The sequence below is a fragment of the Capra hircus genome, chromosome 13 (assembly GCF_001704415.2).
Source record: "Capra hircus breed San Clemente chromosome 13, ASM170441v1, whole genome shotgun sequence".
Lineage (NCBI taxonomy): Eukaryota > Metazoa > Chordata > Mammalia > Artiodactyla > Bovidae > Capra > Capra hircus.
This window is the reverse complement of record NC_030820.1, coordinates 20,448,545-20,468,438: the sequence shown is the minus strand read 5'-3', so window position 1 is coordinate 20,468,438 and position 19,894 is coordinate 20,448,545. Positions and strand designations below refer to the sequence as shown.

The 19,894-nt window shown below is 36.8% G+C and overlaps 1 protein-coding gene across 1 annotated transcript in view; it reads right to left on the bottom strand.

Annotated features, from left to right (window-relative positions):
• The window catches only part of MALRD1 (MAM and LDL receptor class A domain containing 1), a 597,692-nt gene that overhangs the window by 112,935 nt on the left and 464,863 nt on the right, over nt 1-19,894 (bottom strand). Inside the window, exons 34-35 of the mRNA XM_005687912.3 lie at nt 13,280-13,543; nt 2,042-2,167 (exon numbers count right to left, since the gene is read on the bottom strand). Coding sequence (XP_005687969.3) covers nt 2,042-2,167; nt 13,280-13,543 — 390 coding nt within the window. The remainder of the gene's footprint in view (nt 1-2,041; nt 2,168-13,279; nt 13,544-19,894) is intronic.

The following is a 19,894-nucleotide window of genomic DNA, read 5'->3' as shown; positions in this document are numbered from 1 at the left end:
CATAATCTTTATTAACTCTACTACTGCAAATGACTGGAAAAAGACTTCCAATGTAAATTAACTGAGACATATTCTGTTTAATAATTTTCTGTTGCCTAACAACCAAAACTTGAGAATAATATTCCTTTTTAGGGTAACTTGAGAACAAATAGGACTCATTGAAATATACTTAACCTGCAACACTCTTGCAGTGCCTGAGCTTGATGTTTTGGTTAATGACTTAAACCTTGAGGTGAGGGGAGACCATCTGCTCACCATCTGTTGTGTGACCACTGGGAGAATTATTGGATGCTGTAAGATTGGGCTCATAAAAGTCTGTGAAATGCTGACCTTAAGATAATATGATGTTTGAAAAGAGGAAGGTATAATATGCATAGACACATTTTAGCATGGATGAGGTATAAAGGCATTCTTAAAAACAGAAACATAACTTTATCATATTTGATTGACAAACTAAAAGGCATAAAAATATAAATAAAAGGATAGATAATATGGATCTTTTTTTATGAAAACTGTTTCACTAGTTCTGTATTTCATTCTTACCCAACAGCTGTGGCAATATGACCTATTCTTTGTAAATGAACTAAGTGAATTGTTGAGTGACTGAAATGACAGGCCACAAAAATGTGTACTATGATATTATCTACAGATCGTCCATCATACAGTATAAATGACAGGTCTTCTGTTTTTCTGACCATATTTTAAAAGACAGAATATGTCAAAGTAGACAGTGAACTGCAACATGTTGCAACATACTTGTTCTCAGATAGGACTATCTTGAAAAAAATCCCAGTTTTATATAGATAAATATGAGTACTGGACATAAGTGCTGTATCTTCATAAGTTCAAAGGAAGTCGCTCAGTCGTGTCTGACTCTTTGTGACCCCATAGACTGTAGCCTACTGGCTCCTCTGTCTGTGGGATTTTCCAGGCAATAGTACTGGAGTGGATTGCCATTTCCTTCTCCAAAGAATGGACTTATTTCATTAATACCATTCTTAGAGTAAGATCTCTCTTCAAAGTAAGAACACATCCTTTTGGATATCTGATCTGATGTATAAGCATGCCTAATAGAGACATAAAGTCAAAGAGCATTCATCTTTGCATATTTTATGGGATCAGATTTGCCCACTTCTTGATTTCCCTTTGTGCTCCTAAAATTCAGTGCTGTGCAAGAACTCATTTTTAGCAGCATAAAAAATATTTTTGAACTATGATTTGGTTTTAAATAACTTGCTTTGTTGCTTATCTCATAATGTTTTTCTATCTTGAAAGATACAAAGAATATATTCTGTCATAGTTTTAATATGAAATATCCCTAGTTTATTTATAAAATGTGATTGAATATTATCTTTTATCATCAGTTCATATTATCTTTTACTTGTGACATTTACATTGCCTCTATCTTTTATTTTACATATCCCTGCATGAAATAAAAATTCAATTACTCAGGAGAGATGTTAACAATGTGCTACAACAAATTAGAGGCTATTAAAGCAGTTTTGATAAAAGTATAATCACAAAAACATATTATCAGTTCTTATAAATATTCTGGGGTCAGAAGAAAGAAAAATCTTTAACAGCTAGTCTAAAGTTTCATAAATTGACTTTTAAGCATGACTAGATCATGCAAATAGGGAGTTCTTAGGAAGAGGTGAGCAAAATGCACAATTAAAAATATTAATAACATATTTGATTATGTAGGTGTTATATAAGATTAGATTATGTAGGGTTATTAAGAAACTAGCAATTTGCTTAGAGGAGATTATTAAATGCTAATAATGTAAGTTATATTAAATTAAAATTGTTTTTTATTTTGTGAACATTTTAAAATAGAGTATACATGAGTTCATTGTATTATATATTGTAAATTTCTATAAATGTAGCAAAATAACATTAACATTCCTCCTGCCACTAAGCCAATAACAAAAATGTAATTATTCTGTTTGCTGTTATTTAGAATTTCAAGTTTTAATATTTTTATTGTACACAGGTGAAGTTACTGACTCATATTGCAAAGAATATTTCAATGGGTAGTTACCTAAGCAGCTGGATTCATCAGGTTGGAAATCCATGCAGTCAGCAAAACCATCACAGCGCTTGTGCACTGGGATACAGCTGTTAGAAGAGGAGCAGGTCAAAGCTCCATGAGAACAGCTCTTGTCGGCTGAAGAAAAGAACAATAATAATCACTTAAAAATGTATTTCTTCTAATAATATAAGCCAATTTGTTTTATCCTTCATTTCTCAAGCCTTATTATTTAAAAAATTTTTAAGAATCTATTCTGTTTTGGAGTCCAGTCGATTATGGTAGTAACAGGTGAACAGCACAGGGACCCAGCCGTCCGTATTCCTGTATCCATTCTCCCTCACACTCCCCTCGCCTCTGGGCTGCCACATAATACTGATCAGAGTTCCTTGTTCTAGCCTTATTTTTATTTTATTTTTTAAATTTAAATTTATTTATTTTAATTGGAAGTTAATTACTCTACAATATTGTATTGGTTTTGCCATACATCAACATGAATCCACCTCAGGTGTACACGTGTTCCCAATCCTGAACCCTCCTCCCACCTCCCTCCCCGTACCATCCCTCTGGGTCGTCCCAGTGCACAGCCCCAAGCATCCTGGGTCCTGCATCGAAACTGGACTGGTGCTTCGTTTCTTATATGATATTATAAATGTTTCAATGCTACTGTCCTAAATCATTCCCCCACCCTTTCCCACAGAGTCCAAAAGACTGTTCTATACATCTGTGTCTCTTTTGCTGTCTTGCATACAGGGTTATTGTTACCATCTTTCTAAATTCCATATATATGCATTAGTATACTGTATTGGTGTTTTTCTTTCTGGCTTACTTCACTCTGTATAATCAGCTCCAGTTTCATTCACCTCATTAGAACTGATTCGAATGTATTCTTTTTAATGGCTGAGTAATACTCCATTGTGTATATGTACCACAGCTTTCTTATCCATTCATCTGCTGATGGACATCTAGGTTGCTTTCATGTCCTGGCTATTATAAACAGTGCTGCGATGAACATTGGGGTACACGTGTCTCTTTCAATTCTGGTTACCTCGATGTGTATACCCAGCAGTGGGATTGCTGGGTCATAAGGCAGTTCTATTTCCAGTTTTTTAAGGAATCTCCACACTGTTCTCTATAGAGTTCTTAATGAAGAAAACATCAATTTACTAAAATGTCCTCAAAAACCTGTCAATAGCATCATTGTCCAGCTGTGTGCATCATGTAGTATTATTCACGTATGTATGTATAAAATGCTTTGTGTATGTTTTATGGTCTGAACTGATTTTAGACTAGTCAGTTTCAATATCAAGGCAGATCTCTGTTTGTTCTTCTGTTGCTCCCCTAACATCTCTATATTATGTGCTATTAGCAGAGACTGTCACTTGTTTGAATGTTCATCCGTTTTCACTTGGGTCATAAGCCATGGGTAGTCACTGGATATCTGTTAGATCTGGGTGATGATGAAGGTCACTGCTGCCCAAGGCACTATGACTACATGCCTTGATAGCACTGTCAATGTATGATGTAGGTATTTCACTACTTCCAGAGTCTGCTGCTGGCTTGATTTCAAGGGGCAAACATAAGTCTTGTGCATAAGACTTTGGCTAATTCAGAAAACTGCCTTTATGGATGCCCATTAAGACTCCTGACAGCTCAATGGCAATCTAGTCCTGAAAAGTACTTGACCTTCCTCAGATGCTACTCTTAGTCCTATAGCTGTATTCTTGTATCCCTTATATGAATATTTTAACCCAAAGCTGCTGCCAAAAATTTGTAAAAGACTGATCTATGAAGTACTACTACTAGAATAAAGACAATTAAGCTCAAAATTTTCAAGCTGAATTGATAGTTTTAGAATACTCAGGAGTAAACTTCCCCATGTATGGGTCTTACACAGATTTTGTCAGTTAGGTCACAATTTTTCTTTTTTAAGTATATTTATAGGTTGGAAGGAGTTGTTTATTTGAATCATAGATTATTGATCAAAGGTTATTGACGTTTGATTTGAGAACTTCCTATCACCATTTAATGTCAAGTAGGATATAAAAAGGTTTTTAAGAGTATATATTTTCATTGACTAAAACTGCTGGATCTGAAAAATTCAAGTGATACTCTTCATTGAGTGATTCTTCCTGCTAGAACATTAATTCACACCAATAAATAATATTGAGCTGCCTTACTGTAAGTAAGACATTATACTTTGCACTTCCACTGGTAAGTGCAGGAAAGAGATTTTGAAAACAGTAATCAAAACATATGGAGCAACAAAATGAAGATAACAATATAAGAATGATTAATGTTTTAAAGTAAATATGAGAAATGTCATAAGGCCAGACTTAGCTAGAAAAGCATTGGTATAGGTAAGTATGACAGAAACAAGAGATTCCTTAGGTATAGGGAAGTCTGCAAAGGGGGAAAGTAGGAATAGAGTCTTGAGATACTCTTTATATTTTAATTTACATTTTAATGCTTTCAGAGAAAATCCATTTAGCAGAGTGGGAATCAAATCTACAGATTGGGAATCAATACTTTTGATATTGGAACAGTAAATAAAGCAGTTTGCCTAGGCTAGAGAATTTCTGTGAAGAGTTATGAGAGACAAATCTAAAACCAAAGGCTGGAACCAGACTGTAGAAATGGCTAAAGTGCTAGGAGAAAAAGCTAGGGAAAAAGCTCTTTAAGCTTTTCCAAAGGGTAAAATAGTTTTAGGATATACATTGACAAGATAAATAATATTTCAAACCAAGCAAACTAAGAAACAGAATAATTTTCCAACTCTTATAAGATGAAGAGATGTTTGTAAAAAGTAATAAAGGATTGTGTCTCTAGAGCCCACAAGCCACATTTACTGAAGCACACATGCCTACAGCCTGTGCTCCACAACAAGAGAAGCCACCACAATGAGAGGTCAGATCATGGCAACTGGGGAGTAGACCCACTAACAAGAAGACCCAGAGCAAACCAAAATAAGTTTAAAAATATGGATGCATGGCTAAAAACTTGCATCAATATGCCCATCTATATATGTATACAACAAAGGTCCCCATGGTCAAAGCTACGGTTTTGCCGGTAGTCATGTACGGAGGCGAGAGTTGGACCACAAAGAAGACTGAGAGCTGACAATTGATGCTTTCAAACTGTGGTGCTGGAGAACATACTTGAGAAACCCTTGGACTGTAAGGAGATCAAAGAGTCAATTCTAAAGGAAATCAACCCTGAAGATTCATTGGAAGGACTGATGCTGAAGCTCCAATACTTTGGCCACCTAATGTGAAGAGCTGACTCATTGGAAAAGACCCTGATGCTGGGAAAGATTGAAGGCAGGAGGAGAAGGGGATGACAGATGATGAGATGGTTGGATGGCATCATTGACTCAATGGACGTGAGACTGAGCAAACTCCGCGAGATTGTGAAAGACAGAAAAACCTGGTGTGCTGCCATCCATGACGTCTCAAAAAGACACAACTGAGCAACTGAACAACAGCAATGCATGCATATGCATTTTATCATTGTTTTGCATTGCCAGGAGCTGAGAGATCATACAAGAGGACAGTTTTAAGGTTTAAAATAATGTGTTGAAATTTGTACACAAAGATGATGGTACTTATCTACTTGTAGAACATCATTTTGGACACTTCTTATCTCAGAAACACTAACCCAATTAATATTCCTCAACCCAACTTTTAGTATGACTAATAGCTTAGTTTCAAGTTTATTGTACAATGAAAAGTTCTAACTTTAAATGATATAAATGTTCAACCATAGCCCAAGTAGCATTGAAAGACAAAAATATATATAAGAAAACACATGGTTTCAATTTGTAGAAAATTTAACTCTTTTTTAAATAGAAAATTTACAGTTTAGATAATTTAAAATTGGCTTTTCACTTAATGAAATTAGAAACTAAAATCTTAGTTTCTATGGTATGTTAAATGATATAATATTAAAGTTAATGAATACTTATTAAAATTGGGTTTTAAAAGTAGGTGGAAAACTTACTTTCACATATGTGATGAATACTTATTGACACCTATACAGCAAAGGACTGAAAGTAGGAAAACAAATGGAATCATTACGTTCTTTTTATCCATTATTAATATGCAGGTCAGGAAGCAACAGTTAGAACTGGACAACAGACTGGTTCCAAATAGGAACAGGAGTACGTCAAGGCTATATATTGTCACCCTGCCTATTTAACTTCTATGCTCAGCTGGAAGAAGCACAAGCTGGAATCAAGATTGCCAGGAGAAATATCAATAACCTCAGATATGCAGATGACACCACCCTTTGGCAGAAAGTGAAGAGGAACTAAAGAGCCTCTTGATAAAAGTGAAAGAGGAGAGTGAAAAAGTTGGCTTAAAGCTCAACATTCAGAAAATGAAGATCATGGCATCTGGTCCCATCATTTCATGGGAAATAGATGAGAAAACAATGGAAACAGTGTCAGACTTTATTTTGGGGCCTCTACAATCACTGCAGATGATGATTGCAGCCATGAAATTAAAAGACGCTTACTCCTTGGAAGGAAAGTTATGACCAACCTAGATAGCATATTCAAAAGCAGAGACATTACTTTGCCAACAAAGGTCCATCTAGTCAAGGCTATAGATTTTCCAGTAGTCATGTACGGATGTGAAAGTTGGACTGCGAAGAAGGCTGAGTGCTGAAGAATTGATGCTTTTGAACTGTGGTGTTGTAGAAGCCTCTTGAGAGTCCCTTGGACTGCAAGGAGATCCAACCAGTCCATTCTAAAGGAGATCAGTCCTGGGTATTCTTTGGAAGGAATGATGCTAAAGCTGAAACTCCAGTACTTTGGCCACCTCACGCGAAGAGTTGACTCATTGGAAAAGACTCTGATGCTGGGAGGGATTGGGGGCAGGAGGAGAAGGGGACAACAGAGGATGAGATGGCTGGATGGCATCACAGACTCGATGGACGTGAGTTTGAGTAAACTGCGGGAGTTGGTGATAGACAGGGAGGCCTGGCGTGCTGCAATTCATGGGGTTGCAAAGAGTCGGACATGACTGAGTGACTAAACTGAACTGAACTGAATACACATACAACAAAACATTTTCCAAAATTAGTCCAAATAAGCTATAAATAAAATTTATAGGAGAATCAGGTTTCAAAATGTTTCCTTGGACAATATCAACTTTTGCCACATTCTCTTTCAAACATTATGGTTTCATAGCTATAAAAATACTTATGTCAATCTGTCATCACCCTAGAGGTTGATACTCTTTCTGACCAAAAAAAGCATCACAGTGCATTTTATGGCTTTAAGCTCATTTGCTTAGGTAGATGATACATTTAAAATAAACAGCTGATGAATGATGGCTTACCAAAGTTACTTCTATAAAGCAATATCCCTTTTGAAGATTATATCTGCTACATAAGAAATATACACAAAAGTAAAGCATATATGACTATGGCTGTGTATCTATTTACTATTAAATGAAAGGTCATATATGTAGCAGATTAACATTTCCAACATTAGAGGAGCTATGGTTTTGTGCCATGAGAATGAAGGTGACAAGCCCTTCAAGGCAGATACACACCCAGCATGAAACAGGATGGATATGTACTCTGTCCCTGAACAAAACCAATCAGGACTCTTATTAAAATATCTTAGCTTAAATAATTTTAATAAAACTATAAAGATAATTTAATGTGGAAAGGATAATAATGCTCATATTATTCAATTTGCCACATTAATTCATTTAATTCTTGAATACCTCTGTAAAACAGACTTAACCACTATGATTTTCATATTGAATAAACTGAGGAACACGTTTGTAAGAAGCTGTCAAATACAAAGGGTAATCTTTATACATAGGGTGCTGAGATCATAGCTAACAAATTGAAAGTGAAAGTTGCTAAGTTGTGTCCGACTCTTTGTCACCACATGAACTATACAGAGCATGAAATTCTCCAGGCCAGAATTCTGGAGTGGGTATTCTTTCCCTCCTCCAGGGGATCTTCCCAACGCAGGGATTGAACCCAGGTTTTCTGCACTCAGGTGGATTCTTTACCAGCTGAGTCACAATGGAAGCCCAAGAATGCTGGAGTAGGGAGCCTATCCCTTCTCCAGGGATCTTCCCAACTCAGGAATCAAACTAGGGTCTCCTCATTGCAGGTGGATTCTTTACCAACTGAGCTATCAGGGAAGCAACAAATCGAAAGGCCCCAATAAAACTGTTGATAAAGGTTGGTCTATAAGTCTTAGGAGCACAACCCCACTCCTAATTTTTTGAAGTGGCACTTAACTTTGTAAAATACATCAACCACTTCTGGAACATAAACAAAAAAGTTGTGTGTGCTCAGTCGCTCAGTCGTGGCCAACCTTTGCAACCCTGTGGACTGTAGTCTGCCAGGCTCCTCTGTCTATGGGATTTTCCAGGCAAAAATATTGAAGTGGGCTGCCATGCCCTCCTCCAGAGAATCTTCAGCCCAGAGATTGAACCCGCATCTCTTGCATTTCGTTCATTGGCAGGTGGATTCTTTACCACTAGTGTCACCTGGGAAGCCCATCAATTAAAGTTAGATAGCAGTAAAACTATTCACCTCCCTGTCCACTGGTCACAGTTATCTCTCTTATTGATAGAGAGCATCCATGTGCCTCTCTTGATCCATCTCCATCTTCTCTCCTTGCTCTGGGCCCCAGGAGGTAGAACATCTGTCTTTGTCTTCTAGCTTTGATTGGGTTTGATTGATGGGTACCACCAGTGGGAGGTTAATGCAGAGGAAGAGACTGTGAGATTACCAATGGTTAGCTGCTCCCATTACAAATGCCACGTCCTTTATCAAGTAGCTCCCCTCGACTCTAGATACAAACAGCTGTTCCCTCCTCTCTCATCCTTTGTTCTATGGGTGACAAAAGACCTCCTTGTGGTTTTCCTATGCTTATTATTCCCCTAATAAATAATTCCTTTATTAAAATAGCCTAAAATTACATAATATCAACATGCCATCTATTTCTTGTCAGGACACTGACTGATACATCTGATGAAATAAAAATCTTCATGGTGAATAGATTTCTTTCAGAGGAATATCAATGAGAAGAATGTTCCTAGTTTGGGGTTATTTTCCCATATCATTAAACCATACTTATTTTTTTCCACTTACTTTAACAAATTGGATATTTTTGGTCAAACAAAAGTATCACTAACTGAAGTGACACTTTTATAAAAAAATGTGTTACAAATGGAAATACATGATTAAATATGAATTATTTTTAAATGTTGGACTCATCATATGCTCTGTTTAAGCATTATGATGACTAAACATGTAGTTTTGTAAAAATAAAAGACTTTTAAATATCAATTGCTATTGATTTTCCTGTATAAAATTTCAAACTTTTCAGAATTCTGTTCCTACAATGCAAGTCTCACAAAACAAACAAACCAATCAACCAAACCTCTTATTTTGTCCTATATTCCAGTCTCAATGCCACCTTCTTGAAGGGGTTTTCTATAGCTGGCTTCCCCCTATGATTTCTCATCTTCTCCACAAAAGGCTGATGTCACAGTTCTGTCCTCCCACTCCACAGGGTGTTACCTCTCCGGAATCACAGCAACTACTTTAGCTTTTTCCCAGTCTAAAAATTTTTAGTTCTAATTTTATGTGATCTCACAGAAACATCTGAACCTATGCATACCCTCTGATATATAGATTTCTACCTTTGATTTAAGATCATCATTCTCTTTTGGTTGCCCTCCTATGTCTATGACATCTCCCTGTCTTTTGATTTTTTTTTTTTAAACTATCCTTTAGATGTTCCTTAGGATTCTGTCTCCCCTCTTATCTTTTTCCTCTATTATCTCATTTACAGCCACAGTCTGAATCATTGTATGCTAATAGCTTTGTATCTTTATATATCTTCCTTGAGCTCATTCCTGAGTGCCACACACCCATTTCAAAACATATTCTGGATGTTTCCACGTGGGTATGCCAGAGATAACATAAATAAAACATGTTTAAAGGTGAAGCCACATTTCTTACCCTAAGAGGTCCTTCTCTTCCTACTTTTCCCAGCTCAAGAAATGGCAGATTAGCTATCTTGTTGCCTAGATCAGAAATTTGGAAACTGTTATTGATTTCTTTCTCCTGCTCTTCACTTGAATATCTCTTAAATCTATTCATACTGTGCATCATACCGTTAACCTAATCAACCCCTTACTATTTCAAGTGTGACATCTCCTAACCAGGCACCCATCCTCATTCCAATCCATCAATGTATCACTTAAACACTTACTTATCACTGGCATGATAGGGTGAACTCTTCAAGACCTAGTCCCTGCTCATCTCTCCCAACTTATTTCTACGTTTTTCACCACAGACTCTAGTTATATGAAATATTCTTCGATCACACAACTTCTGCTCTATTCTTGGAACATTCTCACTGGAATCAAGCATTTCAAATTGGCTAATGACTATCTGTCTTTCCAAATTTGGCTCTGCAATCACTTTTCACATTAAAATTTAGACACTCTGGCACCATAGTTAGGGAGGACTCTACGTTATTCAATAACACTTTGGTTATCTCTCACAGAACTTACCACATGGTATCTCAACTATCATTTACCCCTCTCCTTCACTAATATAGAATGTATCTAACAACCTGAGTTTGTATCGGGTCATGTCCATTGGATCATCAATGCCCAATACAATGTGCGGCATAAATTACATCTTTAAGGTCCATCTAGTCAAGGCTATGGTTTTTCCAGTGGTCATGTATGGATGTGAGAGTCAGACTGTGAAGAAAGCTGAGCTCTGAAGAATTGATACTTTTGAACCGTGGTGTTGGAGAAGACTCTTGAGAGTCCCTTGGACTGCAAGGAGATCCAACCAGTCCATTCTAAAGGAGATCAGTCCTGAGTGTTCTTTGGAAGGAATGATGCTAAAGCTGAAACTCCAGTACTTTGGCCACCTCATGCAAAAAGTTGACTCATTGGAAAAAACTCTGATGCTGGGAGGGATTGGGGGCAGGAGCAGAAGGGACAGAGGATGAGATGGCTGGATGGCATCACTGACTCAATAGACATGGATTTGGGTGGACTCCGGGAGCTGGTGATAGACAGGGAGGACTGGTGTGCTGCGGTTCATGGAGTCCCAAAGAGTTGGACACGACTGAGCAACTGAACTGAACTGAACTGAATGAAGGTTTGTGAATGAATGAATGATAGCTTATAAAATGCCATTCTAAATTTTAAAAAATGAGTCCAGGAAAAAAAAAAACTGTTATGCTTGCAGTTGTTTAATTAATTGTCACCATCAGATGACAAACCTGTAATTATTGTTCTAGAATTTTGTCCACAATTTATTTTCATGCACTTTTCCCTACAGAGCCATAACTCAATAAATATTTTGGAGATGGAGAAGAGCAATTCATTCACAGTACCATCTGTTCCTAATGTACACTTATTTCCCTTTAGGAGCAGAATTCCATATATTACTATCTCTTCAAATACCAATTTTCTAGCATATGTCTAAAAGTATAAGAATATGGTATCTTCTTATGCTTCCCTTTAAATAGCACTGTTATTTGAAGTCAAATACAATATGACTATATTGAGCTTAATCTGATTTCTTTTTTATTTTTATTTTTTTAAATTTGGCCAAACCATGAAGCTTATGGGATATTAGTTCCCCAACCAGGGATTGAACCTGCACCTATAGCAGTGAAAGTGCCAATTAATAATCACTGGACTACCAGGGAATTCTTTAACTTAATCTGATTTCTAACAGCCAAATTCCATTAGAGCCTTGATCAGAACAGGGATAAGTAACTTGGCTTCCTCTTCCTCATTTGCCTCTGTTTGCCTCTTACTTGCCTCTAAGACAATATTATATGACCTCACAAACTGACTTTATTATAGAAAGACTATACATGTAGGAAATAACAGGGAAATACAAAGCCAAGGAAAAGAGTTTCACTGATTTAAAGCTAAAACTTTTAAACATACAAAAAAAAAAAAACCCATACAAAAACTACCTTACTTTACTTCATTCATCTTCATGCCTTTTGCAATAGATATCATAATTCTGGATGCTCACGCAAAATGGGGCACTGAAACAGCCTTCTATTTTTTTTTCCAATACCTCCATCTTACAGTTACATTCCAAACTTTACTGCTCCAAAAATAGTGGCCACTAACATAGGCTTATGGAGCTCTATCCCTGCAGCTCATATACAGTGTGATATAACATGAAACCAGACAGAAAATAATTAAATAAAATGCTAGTGGTGCCTTGACTCCACCATGATTATGTGCTCACTTTAAAGATTTGTGTAATTTGTGTAATTACTTAATTAACACTAAAGAAAGAAGTTGATGAACGCAGGACTGAGAATTTTATGTGCATTCTCTCCAATTCTTATAGCCCTGTAAGGTAGGTATAACATGGGCGGTGAGACTGACTCAAATGACTTTCCCCAAATTGTACAAGTAGTAAGTGATGAAGATGAGGTCAAACCAGATGTCCCACCAATTTACTCTGGCATTAACTTTTTAAAAAAATTTATTTGTTTATGGCTGTGCTAGGTCTTTATTGCTGCACGTGAACTTTCTCCAGTTGTGCCAAGTGGGGGCTACTCTCTAGTTGGGGTGTGTGGGCTTCTCCTCACCATGCCCTCTTTTGTTACAGAGCATGGGATCCAGAGCACGGGCTCAGTAGCTATGGCACAGAGACTTAGTTGCTCTGTGGCACGTGGAATCTTCCTCGACAGGGATGGAACCCATGTCTCTTGCATTGGCAGGTAGCTTTTTATCTATTGTATCACCAGGGAAATCCTGCATTACCTCTTACTGACATAATATCTATCAAGGTCCAGGTCTAAACTCTAATTACATTTATTCACTAAAATGGATATTTCCCCACTTACTTTCGCCAGCTTCATGAACGTTTTTAGGGGGAAGAAATTATAATTACATGTCTTTAATCCATCCCCACAAACATTTTAAAAACTGATGGAACTGTAGAACATCCCCTATATGAATGATTCAGATACAAATATAAAAAGGAGATTAGACACATCTAACAGAGATTAGTATGACTACAAACAAAATGTTTCCAGAAATGCTAAGCAAGGACTGTACACTTTGTCAGCAACATAGCACAAACAGCTTTGTTATTGATGATATGATCATGCTAAGACTCTAGAGGACTTTGTTTTATCTGTCAAGCTCTCTCTATCATTTCCAAACAGCATTTCTTCCCTGGAACACTGAATGAATGAAAATAACTCACAGCAGCCAGATTCGTCTTCATTAAAGTAGCAGTCAGGCACTCCATCACAAAGCAGGAGGGACGGGATACACTCATGGGTGGAGCACTGGAATTCTGTTTGACCACAGAGTTGGGGAAGGGGGCTGATAGGACAGTCCATTTCATCAGATCCATCTGTGCAATCTTCCTGTCCATTACATTTCCTTGCAAGAGGGACACACTGGACAGTGTAGATACAAGAAAACTGATCAGCTTCACACAGTGATGGCTGTATTGTGACAAGACCTGGAAAAGAGAGCAAGTCATGTTCACATTAGGGGAGTTAGCTCTCTGTCCAGTGCTGAAACATTGTAAGATATTTTCAATGAAACATTTAGCTAATTTAAGTGCTAATTTTCTATTAGGAATAATAAGAACTCTAACGTAACAGGCCAACATGATTACAGAATATACCTTATCTTAACCTCAGAAACATTTTTATAAAGGGCATCATTACTGTTAAAAAATGACACTTTCCAATTAAAGAGGAAATTGTGATTCATATTCTTAAATTCAACAGTCAGATTTTCTTGGAGGAGTAAAAACACTTTTATATGGTAAGTTAGGCACTTTGAAGGGTTGCACTAATAATTTTAGCATTTAAGGAAATTGGCGTTATGTCATTATACGAGTATACAGTTTATTAACTGTTTCTTAGTGACTTCAGCTTGGGGAATTTGGCTCCTGAGAACTTGGGGAGGACTGATTCACAGAACTGAGGGCTGCCATGGTTTTGTTACACTATTCTTGCCCTTCAGTCTTGATCACATTTCAAAGGTCTAAAAAGTACAATATGTACAGTCGTATCTGAAGTAGAGATGAAACCACAGCTTAAGCCAAAATTCACACTAGTGAGACTCTTCAAGATAATGTGATTCATACTCAACAATCCCATTTTATAGATAAGGATACTGAGGCTCATAAAATTTTAGTGTCTAAAGACACAATGTAAATTTAATGAACCTTTATCACGTGAAACTATTCCACAGCAACGGTTTGAATCAATACTTAAAGCATGAGAGAAGAGTGCTGACTTGCTGCTGTTTCTAGAGGTCAGAGAGTATCTGTGAATATACAGGACTGCACTAATCTGCTGGAACATTATTCTTGGAGCAGTCCTTATACTTCTTATCATTTCTGGGACATAAGCTAATGGGCTAATCAGTATTTTAGGGAAAAAAATATAGCATGTAATGGGGATTGTGAATTCCCTGGAGGTCCAGTGGTTAAGACTTCACCTTCCAATATAAGGTGTGCGGATTTGATCCCTGATCAAGGAACTAAGATCCCACATGCTTTGTGGTCAAAAAACCAAAACATAAAACAGAAGCAATAAAGTAACATAGTCATAAAGACTTTAAAAATGGTGGAGGTCAAAAAAAAAATCTTAAAAAAAGGAAATAATGGGAAGCAGTTCAGGAATACCTTTTTTTATGTTTGTTACATTTTAAAACTATTATTTATGGATTTTGTAAGAATGATTTGTTTTAAACATAAGAATGGTGGTGTGAATTCATTTTAGAAAGGAAATCTAAAAGTTTCTCTCTCACTCAGTAGTGGTGATATACTCAGAACATATTTAAATTTGAACCCTGTGATGAAAGTCATGTATCTGAGGGAATTTTTGTTCATGGGAATAAGCATGTTTAAGTGGAAGGGAAATATGTATGACTCTGAGGTGTTTGTATCATGTTTTTATTTGACTACCTAAGACACAGCAACTGTGGTGTTCCAATGGAAACATTCTGAATGAAAACTTAGAAAGTAAATTGGATTTAAATTTTTACATATATATATATAGCATATGTATCTTTTTATGTTTAACCATGGTCAAATGAATAATTTCTCTTCATTGTTTTTATTAATTTCATATTGAAGGAATGGCAGACAGCCTAACTTTCTTTTTTTTCTCAAACATTTTATGGACTAAACTTTTATCTTTATAAACTTCCCTCAAGGTAGAACCTCAGCTCAAGGTTGAAAAGGCTGGATAAATTTTTTGCATGTGAAGAAAACATAGAACTAATTTTAGTAATTAACCTATTGCTTAGTTAAACTATCAATATTTTAGGAAAAAACACAAGGGAAGTAATTTTCTGTATTTCACAAGCTTCTTGCCTTATTCAAAATGAAGTGTGCATGCTTTCCTTTACATTTTTGCTTAGATAAGATACGCACAAATAAACTTCTTTCTTATTTGGAGGCAGCAATTCTGTTAAATTCTAGAATCATTTCTATCAAAAGATACTCAAACTCACTTGTTCTAAGTCCTTCTTTACAGGAAACTTGGTAGGCTTGTATTGTCTCCTGTGGATTCTGTCTTGTATTGTCCAGATTTTTCTCTCAAGGTCAAGGCCCTCATTCCCCCAACTGCTGAGAGGTTACCAGATGATAGCACACAGCTGTCTACCTCTAGCATCTTCCCTCTAAAGTCACACCCCCTTGCAGAGGCTGTTCCTGGCAGAATTTCCAGTTGTCACACTTGACCAATCGTGCTGGAAGGTTGATTATGGAGGAGACAGGTATACACAAACTCTCTATAATTTTCACCTAATTTTGCTGTAAACCGAAAACTGTTTTAAGAAATAAACTCTGTGTGTGTACATCTCAGCACCAGTATCTCTCAGAATCTGTATTCTAGCCTATAACACATGTTTGATATTTTTCTTATCAAATTTTCTGTGTTTTAGTTTCTCTAAGTTCCTTTTAAAATCCAGCATTTAAAATTCACAGTACTTAAGTAAGTGTACTGTCCACTGGTCAAGCCATGTGGTCCATTTCTTCCCATGCCCAGTGAGTTGCTTAATCAGTTGTTTAAAACCAATAGAACTGAGATGCAGGGCCAGTGAATGCACAAGAGAAATGGCACCATTTCAGTCCTAACCCAACTTTGCCTCCTTGAACATGGACATGATTGTTCATTACATGTGAGAGTTACTTTGAGGGAATGTAGCATGATCAGAAAAGGCAATGGATGACTTACAAGCTAGAATCAAGATTGCCAGAAAAATATCAACAACCTCAGATATACAGATCATACCACTCTCTAACGGCAAAAAAGTGAAGAGGAATTAAAGAGTCTCAGTTGGAAAAGATCCTGATCCTGGGAAAGATTGAGGGGAGGAGAAGGAGTCACTGAGGATGAGATGGCTAGACAGCATCACTAACTCAATGGACATGAATTTGAGCAAGCTCCAGGAGATGGCGGAGGACAGGGAAGCCTGGCATGCTGTAGTCCACAGGGTTGCAAAGAGTTGGGCAAGGATGAGCAACTGAACAACAAAAGCACAACCAGAGCAAAAGAAAACCGACATCCAGAAAGCCAACTGAAATATACCTCAAAGAGTAAAGTGAGAATAGGAAGGAAGAAAGGTAAGAAAGAGAGATTGATGGACATCAGAAACGGTGGTGGCTGTGACAGGGGCAGAGAGAGAAGGCGGAAAGAAAGAAAATGTGGATTCATTTTGACCATGTGATTCAGTCTTTAACTTACAGGTGTTCTTCTTATTGCTCTTCAGCCAACATTTCTCAAGCTGTATCTGATTAGGGGAATTGTGAAGACCTGATACTGTGAAGACAGTACAATTGTACACACATACACTCACACACACACTATATCATCTTAGCTTTAGGGGCATGTTTCTTAAATAGATCACAAGTCTAAAGTATGTTGGGTTCAAAAACCAAAGGTATCTCACATTGTGGTTTGCAACTGGTTCACAGTCCATGAGGTCGCAAAGAGTTGGATACAACTGAGCGAATTATACTCTCTTTGCAGGCTGGAGCTGATTGAAGGCATTGTTAACTAACTTTTGCAATCCCAGGAGTCACAGACATGCCTCTCATTATCACATTCCACTTCATATTGTGCTATGCAGACAGGTATAATTTCTAACATTGTGGATATTTCTTTGTTCTCCTAAAATGATGAGTGTCACTGTTCACTTAGTTTGGGTAGCAGCTGAAATACCTTTTTTTTTTTTAGAGCAATAAACATTATAAACAATATAAAGCAATAAACATTTCATACTGATGATTTACAGTGAAATACAATGTAGCATTCTCATGAATTTCAAATAAATTCAAGAAAAGTCTAAAAGTGCCCAAGGAAAATCTCATGGATTTTGATCTTTATGATTAATATGTTTAGTGAAAGCAAAATTGATTGCCTGTTTTGAAGGGAAAGAAACAAGATGCACAGGAAACTTTAGTTTTAAAGAGCAGGAATTAAGCTCTTTCCAAATCTTGTCATACTCAATGACATAAATGGTAACATGCTTATTGTAAAATATGATAGGCAGTTATAAATTGGTAATTGTTTGTTTTTGGCCAATACTTCATTAACAACATTCAAAAATGTTACAGGGAGCTACAGGAGGGGAAGCAGATGATAAATTTTTAACTTCAATTCTGCAGAACTCTTGGTTTCAAATTATTTTGAATTAAAATTTAATTTTTATATTTTTGCAAATCACTTCATAAAGTATAAAAATATTTCTTTTTCAATTAAAAATACTTATCTTTAGTGTAGAGTCATAAAAGAATCATTTTTATCTTTTTATATCATTTCAATATTTAACAGTTTAAATATTCCTAGAAGCTTCAGGTTGAACTAAAGAAGATAGAAGAGCCTGGCATAAACAGAGCCATATGGGGAGCACTGGAGTGGGTGATGAATCAGGAGAGCTTGGGTGGTTGGTTAGAAAGGCTATACAGGAATGTCAAAAGTCTAACACAGTAGACAAAAATAAAGGAAATTTAAAAGTTTGCAAAAGGTGAGTCCAAAGTGTTGGGTTGACCAAAAAGTCTGTTCAGGTTTTTCCATAACATCATATGAAATATCTGAAATTTTTTGGCCAACCCAATAGAAGTTGCTAAGTATTTGAAAAGAGATGCCATATGGAAAGTGATAATTATTTTCAGAGTGAATGGCAGAGCTAGTTAAAGCTAAGGCTAAAATAAAGATAGAAGAATACTACGAATTAAATTTGTTTTGCATTTGAGAAGAGACCATAGATCTACATGACACAGAAATCAAGAAAAAGAGTAACAATTATTGAAATTGAAAAAGTAAAGATAGAAGAGACAAGTTCAAAATTGATACAGACATACAGATATGCACAGACATACAGATGGCAACTGCAGCCATTAAATTAAAAGATGCTAGCTCCTTGGAAGAAAAGCTATGACAAACTTAGACAGCCTATTAAAAAGTAGGTACATAACTTTACCAACGAAGGTCCATCTAGTCCAAGCTATGTTTTTTCCAGTAGTCATATATGGATGTGAGAGTTGGATTATAAAGAAAACTGAGTGCTGAAGAATTGATGCTTTTGAACTGTGGTGTTGGAGAAGACTCTTGAGAGTCCCTTGGACTGCAAGGAGATCAAATCAGTCCATCCTAAAGGAAATCCTGAATTTTCATTGGAAGGGCTGATGCTGAAGCTGAAGCTCCAGTATTTTGACCACCTAATGTGAAGAACTAATTCATGGGAAAAGACGCTGATGCTGGGAAAGATTGAAGGCAGGAGGAAAAGGGGACGACAGAGGATGAGATGGTTGGATGGCATCACCGACGCACATGAGTTTGAGCAAGCTCCAGGTGTTGGTGGTGGACAGGGAGGCCTGGTGTGCTGCAGTCCATGGGGTTGCAAAGAGTCAGACATGACTGAGCAACTAAACTGAACAGATAAGCACTGATAAATGCATAAATGCACTTTTGTGTAACAACTGTATGTATGGATATATGTGCACATCCGCTACACACAGAGGCAGGTTATTTGAAACCATGAAGCTCTTTGCTAGTGACAGAAAGGCTGGAGGAGAGACACATGGCAGTGGATGTTGGGTTACCTACAACATGAAGTTGTGATGGAGCTGCTCTCTCCCCCAGCACACAGAGCCTGGGCGTGAGAGAAAATAAAAAACGCATTTTCCATACTGGGGAAAATCAAGAGCTGAAGGAGCAGAACATATTAAGAGGTCCTCTAAAGAGTTATCATTTTTACTCAACATCAGTATTTGCCACAATGATAGCCAATATCTTCCTAACTATAACTAGTGATTCCACTGCAAATGTCTGAAACTGCATAAATGGAGAATTTTCTGCCTACTTATACCCTTCAATAATCTAAAACATATGTGAATGTGGAAACATGCGTAAAATACGGAATGTTAGAACAGCTGTTGGTCATTCCTTTCTTTTCATGAAGCCTTGAACCCAGAGAAAGACCCCAGCGGATAAGAGATAAGTTCCTCTCTTATCATCTCCAGATGGTGCTATACTATACTTCTTGGTCTGCCATATCTATGCTGGTGCGGCCTCTTTTGTATGCACTGTTGGGCCAGGTAAAGTACTTGACTTAATTTAATGCTACTGTTCACTGATAGCTCTATTTCCATATTAACTAAATTTTATTTAATAGTCAAAGAATTCCCCAAATGTTAAACTCTTGACTTCTATATTAGTGCCAATATTATTAAGTACACTCTCCTTTTAATCCATGCTTTACATTGCTTCAAATATACATTTCCCAAAAGAAGAATCCTGCTCAAAAATGGTTCTCCAATGTCTGACACAATGAAGTCCACTGTCCT